At 48.3% G+C, this 17,568-nt stretch overlaps 1 protein-coding gene across 3 annotated transcripts in view; it reads left to right on the forward strand.

Moving 5' to 3' along the window:
* The first annotated feature begins 1,416 nt into the window (after positions 1–1,416).
* The window catches only part of obsl1a (obscurin like cytoskeletal adaptor 1a), a 149,151-nt gene continuing 132,999 nt past the window's right edge, over positions 1,417–17,568 (forward strand). For all 3 annotated transcript variants that reach the window (XM_072261041.1, XM_072261043.1, XM_072261044.1), the window contains exons 1-5: positions 1,417–1,557; positions 2,976–4,082; positions 4,878–5,147; positions 11,447–11,707; positions 14,278–14,583. In XM_072261041.1, the coding sequence (XP_072117142.1) occupies positions 3,017–4,082; positions 4,878–5,147; positions 11,447–11,707; positions 14,278–14,583 (1,903 nt within the window). In that variant the 5' untranslated portion in view covers positions 1,417–1,557; positions 2,976–3,016. The remainder of the gene's footprint in view (positions 1,558–2,975; positions 4,083–4,877; positions 5,148–11,446; positions 11,708–14,277; positions 14,584–17,568) is intronic.

Consider the following 17,568-nt stretch of genomic DNA (forward strand, 5'->3'; position numbering starts at 1 on the left):
GCTTCTACCCATGGTGATCAACCTTGTCTGCTTCAAGGTGCTGTACCTGCTTGCTTGAGAGTTAAGTCCTTGAGAAAATCATGAAATCTGTTGTTCATTAAATCAATTTAAAAGTACATTGCTCAGAGGGAAATTGTATGCTGCAGATTGCGCTGAGAATGCACTCAAGAGGTTTTCAGGATTTAGAAGCATTTTATGTGGCCCACAGAATGTCACTGTGGTTCACCAGCACAATCTTACTCTTGATTAGTAAGGGTGTCAAAGGATTTGGGGAGAAGGCTGGAGAACGGGGTTGGGAGGGATAAGGAGTGGCCTAGCTCTGCTCCGGGGCCTTATGGTCTCAGAGGGGAGGTGAGGGAATATCTAATGTTTTGGGAGATCCCAAAGCTGTACCGTACAGACAGCTGATTGTGGGTCTCTAGTAGGGGGGAGGGCGTGGGACTGAACTCTATCTGGTGTCCTCCATATTACCCGGTCACCACCAAGCTGCTCATTGTGGAATCCTGCTATGCATTCATGTGTGCAGTCTTGTTCTCCACATGACGAGTGTGAGCAGGATTTTGGCAGTAAAGGGCTTGAACATACTCCAAGGATGAATCTCTCTCTCTCTCTCTCTCCACCCCCCCTTTCCTCCCTCCCTAACTCTCTCCCATTTCCCTTCCTCCTCCTTCTCTCTCCCTTTCCTCCTCTCCATCCCTCATTCTCTCTCCATTTACTCTCTCCCTCCCTTTCTTCCCCTCTCTCCCCCTCACTCTTTCACTTTTCCTTTCTCCCTCTGCCTCTCCCTTCTCCCCTCTCTGTCTGCTTGTCTCTGTCTGTCTCCGACTCTCCTCGCTCCCTCCCTCCAGCCATCTCCCGCAGATCCCAGGGAGCATGGTGCATGCAGTTATATTGCTTCCTCGCTGAAGTTCAGCTGCTTGGGATCAAGTAACGGGACAAGTTTACATTTTAATTCCATCTGCCTTGTTCCACCGGCGGGTTAGATTGGGGGTTGGATGCTAGGGGTCTGGAGGAACGTGGGGGAGTGTGGGGGAAAGGGTCGTGATGGCAGGCTCCTTCTCTAATGGTACTTGAACGCAGACACATATCATTCTCCTGCTCTCCGAGGGATTGATATAGATTCTCTGGAACCGTACGGATAAATCTTCAGGATTCCTGCGGGACCTCGTTCTATTCTTAGTATAACCAGTCAATGAATGTGGTCTCTCTCTCCCTCCCTCCCCCACTCCCAATTCCAGCCCTTATCGCTGGTGTCAGGTCACAGTGGCAGGAGGTATTTTTGGGCAGAGAGGAGCAACTGCATTAACTCTGCAAATGAGCTGGGCAAACGGTGCAGGAGGGTCAACGGGAGGACGGATGGTGCCTCGGTTGAGGGAAAGAGGTGTCCACACAGCAGCTCCCCCCCCACCCCCGAGCCCACTGACGTACAAGGAGACTGAAGTGGGTGTAATATCTTCCACAGGGAACAGCTTGGAGTGCTGAAGGTAGACTTCTGCACCAGATAAACCAGCAGCTAAAAGCCCCTGATCTCTCTGCGATCGCTCAGTTTATTGTCTGGTAAGTGAGACAATCTGCATTAACTTAATGTCCTGATCGTTGTTTCACCAGGCAGCTGGGAATGACTGGGAGGGTAATGGAGTGTGTAATATCAAACTGGGAATTGCAGGGGGATTGTAGAGGATCAGAATGTGTAGCTATGGGGAAGTGTTGGCTATCAGATCTAACGGTGGGTTATTAGGGATTAAAGTAGTATCCCTAGGTAAGGGGTAACAAGAGTAGCAGGGAATAATGAAGGGTAACAGTGAGCAATGGAGGGTATCGGTGAGTAATGGGGGTACCAGTAAGTAATGAGGACTTCAGTTCCGAAAGCTGTTTGCTTGTGTTTGTTTGCCTGATGGTTTATTTTCTCCACACTTTGGGTGTTTGATGGTCTTTTTAATGGTTCCTTTGTGTTTCCTTGTTCCGCAGCTGTCTCTTAGGAAGTGAATCTCAAGGTTGTATAATGTACACATACCCTGATAATAAACGTACTTTGAACTTTGAACCTTGAACTTTAATGAGGGGTGTTAGTGAAAATAAGGAGAATTGTTATAGAGTTATCCAGCACAGAAACAGCCCCTTCGGCCCAACTCATCAATGCTGACTAGGTTGCCCCCTGAGCTAATCCCTTTTTCCTTCTTTTGGCCCCTATCCCTCTAAGCCTTTCCTATCCAGCTACATGTTGAATAATGTTGCTAATGCACCTGCCTCAACCACTTCCTCTGCTGTCTCATTCCATATACTGGTCACCAGTGAGTGTTATTGGTTTATAACGCTCAAAGCGAGCTACAGTGAAAAGCCCGTCTTGCATGCTCTCCATACAGATCAGATCATTACACGGTGCATTGAGGTAGAACAAGGTAAAACAATAACACTGCTGAATGAACAATTTAGAGAAAGTACAGTGCAGGCAGAAAATAAAAGCCATTTAGGTCCAATGAACCTACGAACTTCACAACCCAATTCTTGGGAATGTGGGAGGAAACTGGAGCACTTGGAGGAAACCGGCATGGTCATGGGGTGAAAATTCCTTACAGACAGTGGTGGGAATTGAACCCAGGTCGATGGCATTGTAAATGTTACACAAACCACTACTTTGTCATCCTACCCTGGGGAGGTGGTACATGAGTCTGAAGACTCACACTCAACATTTCACTGGTTTAAATGGTTGCTTGAAGAATGTTACGGACTTAGCGGAAAGAATCTGATGCATAAGGTATAGGAGCATAATTAGGCTACTTGGCCAATCAAGTCTGCTCTGCCATTCTATCATGGCTGATTTATTATCCCTCTCAGTTCCACTCTCCTGCTTTTCCCCATAGCATTTGATGCCCTTACTAATGAAGAATCTATTGAGAGGGAGTGTGGCCCCACTCTGATTCCATCTCTGAATGATCCTTTCCAATGTTAATAGTGTTGGACGTTCTTTGTTTTAGGTGAAACCCCAGGAGAGACAGTGGACGAGAAGACCTCACTCATGGATGTGTTCGGCGGGGCGCCGAGGTTCTTGGCGTACCCCAGGACCTTCACCGTGCCCAGCGGGGCAGACGCGGTCCTCAAGTGCCAGATCGCGGGAGACCCTCGGCCAACAGTGATCTGGGAGCGGGACCAGACACGGATTTCTCCGTCAGACCGCTACCACTTTGTGGAGGAGGGCGATGAGTACAACCTGGTGGTCCGCCGGGCCCTTCTGGAGGACAGTGGCCAGTACATCTGCAAGGCAAAGAACCCAGTGGGCGAGACCTACGCCGCTGCCACACTCCGGGTGGAGGAAGGGGAGTGGGACTCGGAGAACCGGCCGGTGTTTCTAGTCAGGCCAAGCTCGGCCCGGGTGGGCCGGGGGGATGACGTGGTCTTCATGGGGCAGCTGGCCGGGAAGCCCGCCCCCTCTGTGTGTTGGGAGAAAGATGGGAAGAAGCTGAGCGAGATCTTTGAGAGCGCCCATTTCAGCGCAGGCGGCCAGGGCGAGGGGTGGCACCACCTCAAGCTCTTCGGTGCCCGCCCGCCCGACGCAGGGGTCTACCTCTGCAGGGCCTCCAACACATACGGGGAGGCAATGGCTGCTGCAGTGCTCCTGGTGGACCCTGCCACGGAAGCTCTTACCCCCACCCTCAGCTCGTCCTCCCGCCAGCCAAGCACCCCTGGTCTCCAGAACGGGGAGGGGCAGGAGGGGCATCGGCCCCACCGTGAGCGGAGGCATCGGGGCCGGCCCCAGGAGAGGAGGGCTGAGCCCGGCCTGGGGAGGGGCCCTGCCGGAGCGGGGGACCAACCACACCCCGCCAAGGTCAGGGCCTTTGCCGTGTCCCAGGGCAAACATGCTAAGTTCCGCTGTCTGGTGACGGGCAAGCCCAAGCCCGAGATTGTGTGGAGGAAGGACGGAAGGCTTGTCACTCCCGACCGGCGCCATCTGCTCTACGAGGACCGCGAGGGCTACTTCAACCTCAAGGTGCTCTACTGCAAGCAATGGGACCGCGGACTCTACACCTGTGCAGCCTCCAATGCGGCGGGTCAGACTCTCAGTTCAGTCCTACTCCATATCAAAGGTAAAGATCTAAAGATGAGCTTTACTTGTCACATGTACATCGAAACATCGGGCCGTACAGTGACATGCGCCGTTTGCAACTGTATTATTATCAGACATTGCTGCTGAGCCCAGTTACAACAAACTTCACGACAAATGCCAGAGATATTAAACCTGATGCTGATTATCACTGACATACTATATGTCGTGAATTTTTTGTTTGTGGCAACACTACAGTGCAATACATGAAATATACTACAAATTATAATAAGGAGTGTTGATGTATATATATATAATTAGTACAAGACAGCAAAGAATGGTGAGGTAGTGTTCATGGGTTCATGGTCCATTCATAAATCCAGTGGCAGAGGGGAAGTCATGGTAATTTCTTCCCCTCCCTCCATCTCTCTCTTCCATTCCCCATGCTGGCTCCCCTCTTATCCTTTTCTTCTCATCCCTCTGGTGCCCTTCCTCCTTCCCTTTCTCCCAAGGCCTGCTCTCCTCTCTTATCAGTTTCCTTCATCTCTAGCCCTTTACCTTTTCCATCTATCACCTCCCAACTTCTCACTTCATCCCCCTTGACCAGCTAGCCACTTTCTCCCTCACCTCGTCTCACCTATCACCTGCCAACTTGTACTTTTCCTTCACCCCACCTTTTTATTCTGGCTCACTCCCCCTTCCTTTCCTATCCTGATGCAGGGTCTTGGTCCAAAATGTCAATTGTTTATCTCGCTCTGTAGCTGCAGCCTGACCTGCTGAGTTCCTTTGGCATCTTGTGTGTTGCTCTGACCTCCCTTACTGGTTGCTTCCTCGCCAGAACCCCGGATCAAGTTTCGAAGCCAGCTGCAAGACGTTGAGGTGAAGGAGAGGGAGCAGGCGGTCCTGGAATGTGAGGTCCCCGCTGAGTCCGTCCCTGCCACTTGGTATCTTGAAGACCGGCAGCTGCAGCCCAGCGCCAAGTACGTCATTGAGCAGTGGGGCACACTGCGTCGTCTCACCATCAGGGACATCACCATGGATGACGACGGCGTCTACCTCTGCCAGATGAAGGACGGAGGGAGGAGTATTGCTGAGGTGGCAGTGAAAGGTGAGACCTGGGTGCTGAAGTGACATCCCTATGGATTGATGCTAGCTTCAATCCCTTCTGAAACCAACACCACCAACTTGCCTCCTTGGGCTTTATGTGGAGGTGTGTCCGATGGTGGGTTAGGGACTGGGAATGTAACGAGCTCCCAACATCAGGAGTGGACTAAAAGATGATAAACTCAAGATCCTTGGACTGATGGCTCTGTGCCTGTGCTTGATGGAGTTCAGAAGAATGGGGGGCGGGGGATCTCATTGAAACATTAGGAGTATTGCAAGGCCAAGATATAGAGGACATGGTGACGATGTTTCCAGTAGTGGGGGGAGTCTAGTACAAGAGGGCACATCCTCAGAATGAAGGACGTCCTTTAAAACAGAGATGAAGAGGAGTTTCTTTAGCCAGAGGGTGGTGAATCTGTGGAATTCATTGCCACAGACAGCTGTGGAAGCCAAGTCATTGAGTATATTTAAAGCAGAGGTTGATATTTTCTTAATTAGTCAGGGTGTCTAAGGTTACGGGAGAAGAATGAGGTTGAGAAAGATAATAAATCAGCCATGATAAAATGGCGGAGCAGACTCTATGAGCTGAAAGGCCTAATTCTGCCCTGACATCTTAGGATCTTATGGTCTGTTTCTCACCCACTGCATGCCACCTTGGCTGAATAGAGGAGCACTTTTATTAATCGACTAAGACAACTGTGCTGCTCCAAAGAGCACTATGTGAGGTCATTTCTACTCTCGGCCGTTAGGCTCTATAATGAGTCAATCTATAGCCAGGGAAGTGATGACCTCCTCCTGTTAGATTGTTTGAGGTAACTTATTTTTTATTCTTTCTTACCTCTTTTCTAATATTTGTGTATCTGTGCACTTGTAATGCTACTATGACACTGTAATTTCCTTTGGGATCAATAAAGTATCTATCTATCTAACCCAACGCTATATAGTTGATATTGGATAACTAGGGGATTCAAGGCTATTTGTAGAGGGTTCTGGGAATATAAAGGGCTCCCAATTTAAGGACCGGATTGAGAGCACTGTATCAGGGGGGCAGTCCACAAGTCCATAAGACCATAAGACATAGGAGCAGAATTAGGTCTTTCAGTCCATTATATCTGTTATGCCATTTCATCATGGCTGATCCATTTCCCTGTCAATCCTCTTCTCCTGCATTCTCCCCATAACCTTTCATACCCTGGCTAATCAAGAATCTATCAACCTCTGCCTTACATACACCCAGTGACCTGGCCTCCACAGCCACCTGTGGCAATGAATTCCACCAATTCACCACCCTCTGGCTAAAGAAATTCCTCCTCATCTCTGTTCTAAATGGACACCTCTTTATTCTGAGGCTGTGCCCTCGGAACCTAGATCCCTACTATAGGAAATATCCTCTCCACATCCACTCCTTCAACATTTGATTGGTTTCAATGAGATTTCCCCCTTATTCTTCTAAATCAAGCAAATACAGTACTGGCCCACAGCCATCAATTGCTCCTCATGTGAGAAGTCTTCCATTTCCAGAATCATTCTCGTGAACCTCCTCTGAATCCTCTCCAATGTCAGCACATCCTTTATTCCCACTCTTTGCCTTCTGCCAATCAGCCAATGCGCTATCCTTGCTAGTATCTTCCTGAAATACCATGGACTCTTATCTTGTTAAGCAGCCTCATGTGCGGCACCTTGTCTAAGGCATCCTCCATCGATTCTCCTTTGTCTATCCTGCTTGTTATTTCCTCAAATAATTCCAACAGATTTGTCAGGTAAGATTTTCTCTCGAGGAAATTGTGCTGATTTTGGCTTATTTTATCATGTGCCTCCAAGTACCTCGAAACCATATCCTTCACAATCAACTCCAACATCCTCCCAACCATGGAGGTCAGGCTAACTGGTTACGCACACTCCCCTTTAGAACATCATGGATGCAGTCCAAGATGTCTCTGACCCTGGAACGTAGGAGGCAACACATCCACTGAATCTTGTGTCTACTCCTCTAACAATGGAATTCCCTGTCAGTACCGCAGTGGTCGTCTCCCTCTACCCCCTTCTCTTCTGAGCCACAGTGCCAGAGACCCGGTCACTGTGGCTTGCCCCAGCAGGTCGTTCCCCTCACAGTACACAAAACAGTATATTTATGATTGAGGAGAGTGTCCTGACAGAGGCTGTGTTAGGTAGTGCTGGTCTGTGCAATGTGGCGCCACCGAGGGGCTGGATAGAAAGTTGGCACAGTGGTACTGAGGGAGTGCTGCTTTGTTGAGGGGCAGTATTGTGGAGGGGCAGAAATGTTGAAGACTCAAACTGTGGGAGGGGTGATACTGAGGGAGGGTCACACTGTGGGAGTGGGGGTACTGAGGAAGAGTCACACTGTGGGAGTGGGGGTGCTGAGGGAGGGTCACACTGTGGGAGTGGTGGTACTGAGGAAGAGTCCCATTGTGGGAGGGGTGATACTGAGGGAGAGTCACACTGTGGGAGTGGGGGTACTGAGGGAGGGTCACACTGTGGGAGGGGGTGATACTGAGGGAGGGTCACACTGTGGGAGGGGTGGTACTGAGAGAGGATCAGACTGTGGGAGGGGTGGTACTGAGAGAGGACCAAACTGTGGGGATGGTAATGATGGAGAGTCACACTGTGGGAGGGGTGGTACTGAGGGAGGGTCACACTGTGGGAGGGGTGGTACTGAGGGAGGTTCACACTGTGGGAGTGGTGGTACTGAGGGAGGGTCACACTATAGGAGTGGGGGTATTGAGGATGGTCACACTGTGGGACTGGGGGTTACTGAGGGAGGGTCACACTATGGGAGGGGGTACTGGGAGGCCCACACTATGGGAGGGGGTACAGGGAGGGTCACACTGTGGGAGTGGGGCTATTGAGAGTCACATTGTAGGAGGTGTGGTACTGAGGGAGAGTCACACTGTGGGAGGGGTAGTACTGAGGGAGGGTCACACTGTGGGAGGGGAGGTACTGAGGGGGGGTCACACTGTGGGAGTGGGGGTACTGAAGGAGAGTCACACTGTGGGAGGGGTGGTACTGAGGGAGGGTCACACTGTGAGGGGGAAGTACTGAGGGAGAGTAACACTGTGGGAGGGGTGGTACCGTGGGAGGATCAACTGTGGGAGGGTCACACTGTGGGAGGGGTGGTACTGTGGGAGGATCAACTGTGGGGGGGTCACACTGTGGGACTGAGAGGTATTGAGGGAGGGTCACACTGTCGGAGGGGAGGTACTGAGGGAGGGTCACACTGTGGGAGTGGTGGCATTGAGGGAGAGTCACACTGTGGGAGGGGTAGTACTGAGGGAGAGACACACTGAGGGAGGGGTGATCACAATTCTTCCTCATCTCCATTCTGAAGGGACATCCTTGTATTCTGAGGCTGTGTCCTCTGGTCCTAGACTCCCCCACTATATGAAACATCCTCTCCATGTCCACTCTACCTAGGCCTTTCAATATTCAATAGGTTTCAATGAGATCTCCCATTATTCTTCTAAGCTCCAGCCAGCAAATGTCCAGAGCCATCAAATGCACCTCATACATTAACCCTTTCATTCCCAGGATCATTCTCATGATTCTCCTTTTGTTCCTCTCCAAGGCCAGCACATCCTTTCTTAGATACAGGGCCCAAGACTGCTCATAATACTCCAAGTGCAGTCTGACCAATGCCTTATAAAGCCTCAGCATCACTTCCTTGCTTTTATATTCTAGTCTCCTCAAAATGAATGCTACCATTCCATTTGTCTTCCTTACTACAGACTGAAAATGCAGGTTAACCTTTAGGGAATCCTACACTAGGACTGTGGCAGTGGCCAATTATTTTAAGGTGATTGAAGAAAAGTATAGCGGGGTTGTTAGAGTTTTTTTTACAGAGGGATCGGTGGGTGCCAGGTGTGGTGGTAGAAGCAGATACATTAGGAGTATGTAAGAAACTCTTAGATAGGTATATGGATGATAGAAAAATGTAGGCCTATGTGGGAGGGAAGGGTTAGATTGATCTCGTAGTAGGTTGAAAGGTCAGCACATCATGGGCCTGTTATGTTCTATGTTCTATATGGTGAATGACAGGTTTCTTAGCAGTGTGGAGGAGCGGGGGATCATGAGATCCATGTCCATAGATTCCTCAAAGTTGCCATGTAAGTCGATAGGGTTGTTAAGGAGGTGTATGTTGTTTAGGCCTTCATTAGTCAAAAGTTTGGGTTCAAGACCCATGACATTATGTTGCAGCTATGTAGATCTCTGGTTAGACTACACTTGGAGCATTGTGTTCATTTGTGACCACTTTATTATAAGAAGGGAGTGGAGGTTTGTAGAGACGAGATTTAACGGGATGCCGTCTGGATTAAAGAACGTGTCTTATGAGGATAGGTGGAATGAATTTGGACTTTTCTCTTTGGAATGAAGGAGGATGAGAGGTGTATAGATTGTAAGAATCATAGATAAAGTAGATAGCCAATGCCTATATCTAAGGGAGGCAATAGCTAATATGAGAAGGCATGATGTTATAGAAACATAGAAACATAGAAAATAGGTGCAGGAGTAGGCCGTTCGGCCCTTTGAGCCTGCGCCACCATTCAGTATGATCATGGCTGATCATCCAACTCAGAACCCTGCACCAGCCTTCCCTCCATACCCCCTGATCCCTTTAGCTACAAGGGCCATATCTAACTCCCTCTTAAATATAGCCAATGAACTGGCCTCAACTGTTTCCTGTGGCAGAGAATTCCACAGATTCACTACTCTCTGTGTGAAGAAGTTTTTTCCTAATCTCGGTCCTAAAAGGCTTCCCCTTTATCCTCAAACTGTGACCCCGCATTCTGGACTTCCCCAACATCGGGAACAATCTTCCTGCATCTAGCCTGTCCAATCCCTTTACGATTTTATACATTTCAATAAGATCTCCCCTCAATCTTCTAAATTCCAATGAGTATAGGCCTAGTCGATCCAGTCTTTCATTATATGAAAGTCCTGCCATCCCAGGAATCAATCTGGTGAACCTCCTTTGTATTCCCTCTATGGCAAGAATGTCTTTCCTCAAATTAGGGGACCAAAACTGCACACAATACTCCAGGTGTGGTCTCACCAAGGCCTTGTACAACTGCAGTAGTACCTCCCTGCTCCTGTACTCGAATCCTCTCGCTATAAATGCCAGCATACCATTCGCCTTTTTCACCGTCTGCTGTACCTGCATGCCCACTTTCAATGACTGGTGTATAATGACACCCAGGTCTCGTTGCACCTCCCCTTTTCCTAATCGGCCACCATTCAGATAATAATCTGTTTTCCTGTTTTTGCCACCAAAGTGGATAACTTCACATTTATCCACATTAAATTGCATCTGCCATGAATTTGCCCACTCACCTAACCTATTCAAGTCACCCTGCATCCTCTTAACATCCTCCTCACAGCTAACACTGCCGCCCAGCTTCGTGTCATCTGCAAACTTGGAAATGCTGCATTTAATTTCCTCATCTAAGTCATTAATATATATTGTAAACAACTGGGGTCCCAGCAGTGAGCCCTGTGGTACCCCACTAGTCACTGCCTGCCATTCTGAAAAGGTCCCCTTTATTCCCACTCTTTACCTCCTGTCTGCCAACCAATTCTCTATCCACATCAATACCTTACTCCCAATACCGTGTGCTTTAAGTTTGCACACTAATCTCCTGTGTGGGACCATGTCAAAAGCCTTTTGAAAATCCAAATATACCACATCCACATGGGGATTGGAGGAAAGTATAGGGGTGTTAGAGGTGATTTTTTTTACACACCGTGGGAACGTTGAACACCTTTCCAGGGGTTGTGGTAGAAGCAGATACATTAGGGACATTGAAGAGACTAGGTTTTTATGTAGGCACATGGATGACAGAAAAATGGAGGACTATGGAGGAGGGAAGGGTTAGATTGATCTTGGAGTAGATTAAGGGTTAGCACAATATTGTGGGCTGAATAGCCTGTACTGTATTGTATTCTATATTCTCCTGTGAATGCAGTCTAGTCCATGTCATAATCAATAGCCAGGCTCTTCCCCACCGTGCCCAACATATCCTTCTGGCTGGATTATGGAGATATGCAGTCATAGAGCCCTGAAACAGAACCCTTGGCCCAACTTGTCCATGCCTTCTTGAGATGGTCCCATTTACCTGCATTTGGCCCATATTCTTCTCAATGTTTCCTATCCACATACACATGCAAATGTTTTCTAAAGATTGTAATTATACCCACCCCTACCCCTACCTCTATTCTGTGTTCTGTGTTCTACGAGAGGAGAGATTATCTTCTGCTTAAGCTTCCTCCATTGTTGTCCACTTGCCCAAGGTAAGATCGTGAAGCGGTTGCCACGGAAACTGGACGTGGTGGAGGGGGAGAACGCGGCGTTCTGCGTGGACTTGGACGAGGACAACGTGGACGTTCGCTGGTACAAGGATGGGGAGCTGCTCAGTGAGTCTCACAAGACCATCATCAAATCGTTCGGGAAGACGCACATCCTGGTTTTCGTCAATGCCACCCTGGAGGACGCCGGCGTTATCACCTTTGTGATCAGTGAATCTAAGTCGTCCTCCCAGCTCCGTGTGAAACGTGAGTTGTCCGACATCCAGTCCCGACACTCTCTGGGTAGTGAACCTGACGCCATTTTGTAAGGGAGCAAAGAAACAGATTTTTTTTCTTTTGACAATCCAGGGTGCAGGTCCTTCTGGCCTAGAGCCTGTACCATCCAATTATACCCACAGATGGCACAGTAGCATAAGGGGCAGCAAGGTAGCAATGCAATTAGTGAAATTACTTTAAGCAGCAATCCCCAGTCTGGGTTCGATTTCCCCACTGCTGCCTTCTCCTTGTGACTGTGTGGGTTTCCTTTGGGTGCTCTGGTTTCCTTTCATATTCCAAAGATGTACGGGTCAGGATTAGTAAGTGTGGGCATACTACATTGGCGCTGGAAGCAGGGTGACACTTGCGGCCTGCCCCCAGTGCATCCTCGGACTGTGTTGGTTGTTGATGCAAATGACCCATTTCACTGTATGTTTCAATGTACATGCCACAGTTAAAGCTAATCTTTAAAAAATGTTTAATACTTCAATCATTAATGAGGCAATTTAGGATGTGGGAGGAAATATGAAGCACCCAGGCAGTTCACAGGAAAAACATACATGTGACAAATAAAGCTAATCCATAGGCCAACGGGCCTGTGTTTCCCAAGTACCGATGTGACCTATTAACCTACTAACATGCTCATCTTTGGGGCAACACACACTAAATACTGGAGGAACTTAGCAGGTCAGGCAGCATCGATTGAAATGAATAAACAGACATTTTGGGCCAAGACCCTTCATCAGGACAGAGGTCTTTGAGGTGTGGGAGGAAATTGGAGCACCAGAAACCCAGGCAGTTCACAGAGAAATGTACATGTAGCCATTAAAGCTAATCTATGTGAGCAATTAACCTGCAAGGACCTCCATCACTGGGGTTATGCCCTCTTCTCGTTGATAACAGGAGCCTGAAGACACACACTCACTGTTTCCGGAACAGCTTCTTCCCCTCTGAACTCAGATTTCTGAACGGACTACGAACCTTTGTACACTACCTTACTATACCTTTTGCTTAGTTTTTACACCACTTACTCAGTTTAATTTATATATATATATAATTATAATTTAAAGATAGTTTTATTATTGTGTATTTCATTGTACTGCCGCAAAACAATGAATTTCACGGCAAATGACTGTGATATTAAACCTGATTCTAATTCCTACCAAGCCGTGTTTCTCTGGAATATGGGAGGAAACTGATGAACCCACGTGGCCACAGGGAGAACGTATAAAGTCTTTACAAACAGCAGCAGGAGTTGACCCTGGGTCACTGGCGTTGTAATAGCATTACGCTAACCACCACGCTACTGTGTCGCTCCAAATTGGTTTATTATCGCCCAAAGTCTATGTCAAGGTTGAGTTTATTGTCATACGCGCAAGTACACGTAACCACTGGTGCAATGAAAGACTTAATACAGTCTGCATAGCAGAGCATGAAGATTGAATTCTTCAACTTGTGGTAATTTCTCCCCGTCCTCCTCTCTTTCTCCATTCCCCATTCTGGGTCCCCTCTTCAGAATCAGGTTTAATATCACTGGCAGCTGGCATGAAATCTGATGTTTTGTGGCAGCAATACATTACAATGCATAATAAAATAAGTTACAATAACAAATATTTATATATAGCCATGAATTAAACAAGTATTGCAAAGCAAGAGCAAAAACAAAACCAGTGATAGTGTAACGCACACAAAATGCTGGAGGAACCCATCAGTCTAGCAGCATCCATGGAAATGAGTACAGTTGACATTTCGGGCTGAGACTGGAGAAAAAAAAGATGAGGAGTTTGGAGTTAGAGGGTGGGGGGAGGAGAGAAGGAAACAAGGTGATTGGTGAACTGGGTGGGGGGGGTTGTGAAGTAAAGAGCTGGGAAGTTGATTGGTGAAAGAGATGCTGGGCTGGAGAAGAGGGAATCTGATAGGAGAGGACAGAAGGCTGTGGAAGAAAGGGAAAGGGAGGAGAAACAGAGGGAGGTGAAGGCAGGTAAGGAGATAAGTTGAGAGAGGGAAAAGGGAATGGGGAAAGATGGGGGCGGGGAGGCAGATTTCCAGCATCTGCGGACTTTATTCTTGTTAGTGAGGTCGCGTACGTGGGTTCATTGTCCATTCAGAAATCTGATGGCAGAGGGGAAGAAGCTGTTACCTGAAATATTGAATGTGTGCCTTCAGGCTCCTGTACCACCTCCTTAATGGTAGCCAGCAGAAGAGGGCATGTCCTGGGGGATGGGGGACAGCTCTTCTCCTCACCTCCCTCTGGTATCCCTTTCTTCCACTCTCCTCTCCAGTCAGGTTCACTCTTCTTCAGCTCTTTCACTCTTCAGGTATCGCCTCCCAGCTTCAGAGTACAACCTGTCAGGTGATAAGCGAGACCAGGTGAGGGGGAAGGTGGGTGGGCGGGCAGGAGAGGGGGATTGAAGTAAGAAGCTGGGAGGCGATAGGTGGAAGAGGTAAAGGGCTGCATGGGGAGAAGGCAGGAGAATGGGGTTGAAGGGGAAAATAAATCAGCTACAATTGAATGAGGGGCAGACTCGATGGGATGAATGGTCTTGTTTCACTCCCTGCAGCCAAGAGGCAGACGGTCCCCGGAGCGCCGGAGAACGCCCGGATGAGCTGCGAACGGTCCAACACTGCCTCACTGGTGTGGTCCCCGCCGGCCGAACGCGGCGGCACTGGGGCCACCGGCTTCGTTGTGGAGCGGCAGGAGTTGGGCTCCGAGGAATGGGTGCGCTGTCTGACCACTGAGGAGAGCACAGCCGTGGAGATCCTGGGGGAGAGCGTCCCCGCCGAGGCCCGCTACCGGTTCCGTGTCTGCGCCGTCAACAAGCACGGGCGGGGAGGGGTGACTGAGTTCCCCGGAGCCCTGCACTTGGGTGAGTGGTGATGGGTCATTGGAGGTGGGGAGGGGATGGGGAGCAGTGCCAACTGATTGTAGCGGTTAGAGGGGATGCAGACACTGTTGGGGGAGAAGGTCATTTGGAATTGGGATGAGATTGATGGGCCAGAGGCTGTGGGAGGGTATATCTACCCAGGCAAAGTCACACACAGGGGCATGGAGACACAAACACACACAGATTCACACACACTCACACACACATACAGACAGACAGACACAGATACAGACACACACTCACTCACACACAGACACAAACACACACACACACACACACACACACACACACACACACACACACACACATACACTCACACACACAGATGTACACAAATACACTGGCTCGCATACACACATACTGACTCTCACACACTCACACAAACACACACACACACACACACACACACACACACACTCACACTCACACACTGACAAAGACATAGATACAGACACATACTCACTCACACACAGACACGCACACAAACACACACACACAGACACACACACACACTCTCACACACACAGATGTACACAAATACACTGGCTCACATACACACATACTGACTCACACACACTCATACACACACACACACATACATGCACACATACTGACTCACACAGACACACACACTGACTCACACAAACACATACACTCATTAACACACACACATATACTGACACATACACTGACACATGCACACACTCACACACACAGATGTACACAAACACACTGGCTCACATACACACATACTGACTCTCACACACACTCACACAAACACACACACATGCACACATACTGACTCACACAGACACACACACTCATTGACACACACACATACACTGACACATACACACACACTCACACACACAGATAGAAACATAGAAACATAGAAAATAGGTGCAGGAGGTAGGCCATTCGGCCCTTCGAGCCTGCACCGCCATTCAGTATGATCATGGCTGATCATCCAACTCAGAACCCTGTACCAGCCATCTCTCCATACCCCCTGATCCCTTTAGCCACAAGGGCCATATCTAACTCCCTCTTAAATATAGCCAATGAACTGGCCTCAACTCTTTCCTGTGGCAGAGAATTCCACAGATTCACCACTCTCTGTGTGAAGAAGTTTTTCCTAATCTCAGTCCTAAAAGGCTTCCCTTTTATCCTCAAACTGTGACCCTCGTTCTGGACTTCCCCAACTTCGGGAACAATCTTCCTGCATCTAGCCTGTCCATTCCCTTTAGGATTTTATACGTTTCAATCAGATCCCCCCTCAATCTTCTAAATTCCAACGAGTATAAGCCTAGTTTATCCAGCCTTTCATCATATGAAAGTCCTGCCATCCCAGGAATCAATCTGGTGAACCTTCTTTGTACTCCCTCTATGGCAAGGATGTCTTTCCTCAGATTAGGGGACCAAAACTGCACACAATACTCCAGGTGTGGTCTCACCAAGGCCTTGTACAACTGCAGTAGTACCTCCCTGCTCCTGTACTCGAATCCTCTTGCTATAAATACCATTTGCATACCATTCGCCTTTTTCACCGCCTGCTGTACCTGCATGCCCACTTTCAGTGACTGGTGTATAATGACACCCAGGTCTCGTTGCACCTCCCCTTTTCCTAATCGGCCACCATTCAGATAATAATCTGTTTTCCTATTTTTGCCACCAAAGTGGATAACTTCACATTTATCCACATTAAATTGCATCTGCCATGAATTTGCCCACTCACCTAACCTATCCAAGTCACCCTGCATCCTCTTAGCATCCTCCTCACAGCTGACACTGACATCCAGCCTCATGTCATCCACAAACTTGGAGATGCTGCATTTAATTCCCTCATCCAAGTCATTAATATATATTGTAAACAACTGGGGTCCCAGCACTGAGCCTTGCGGTACCCCACTAGTCACAGCCTGCCATTCTGAAAAGGTCCCGTTTATTCCCACTCTTTGCTTCCTGTCTGCCAACTAATTCTCTATCCACATCAATACCATACCCCCAATACCGTGTGCTTTAAGTTTGCACACTAATCTCCTGTGTGGGACCTTGTCAAAAGCCTTTTGAAAATCCAAATATACCACATCCACTGGTTCTCCCCGATCAACTCTACTAGTTACATCCTCAAAAAACTCTATGAGATTCGTCAGACACGATTTTCCTTTCACAAATCCATGCCGACTTTGTCCGATGATTTCACTGCTTTCCAAATGTGCTGTTATCACATCTTTGATAACTGACTCTAGCAGTTTCCCCACCACCAATGTTAGGCTAACCGGTCTATAGATGTACACAAACACACTGACTCCCACATACACACGCACTCACTGACACATTGACACACACACACACACTCTCGCGCACACACACACTCACGCTGACTCACACACAGACTTAATACATGCAAATTCACAGACAAACAGACATGCACAAATACAAGGAGACATGCACAACTATACACACACACACTGGCACACAGTACAAACACACAAATATGCAAAATCGAGCAGAAGAAAGTGAATGTTTCACCTTGTCTGACTGTAGTCTGAGTTTTCTAAAGTGGTAAAGGTGTCAGCTCAAGTCGAGTTGAGTTTCTTTCCTGTGCACAGTACGGTGAGGTACAGGTACAGTGAAATACTTGCAGCAACATCACAGGCATGTAGGTACAGACCACACACAGAACGTTAATTATATGTAAATTATACAAGACAGTGAAGAAAAAGGCTGCAAAACAGGATATTGGTGACAGAAAAACCCAATCTGAGCCAAGTGCAGAGTATTGCAAGTGATGCTCCATAGTGTCCGTCGCTGAGGTAGAGTTAGGGTTGTGCTGGTTGGTTCAGGAACCTGACGGTTGTAGGGAAGTAGCTGTTCCTGAGCCTGGTGGTCCCAGACTTCAGGCTTCTGTACCTCCTGCCTAACGATAGCAGTGAGAAGATGAGAAGAGGATGTTGCCTGGATTGGGGA

Source organism: Mobula birostris, chromosome 6, assembly GCF_030028105.1.
Source record: "Mobula birostris isolate sMobBir1 chromosome 6, sMobBir1.hap1, whole genome shotgun sequence".
In the NCBI taxonomy this organism is placed as follows: domain Eukaryota; kingdom Metazoa; phylum Chordata; class Chondrichthyes; order Myliobatiformes; family Myliobatidae; genus Mobula; species Mobula birostris.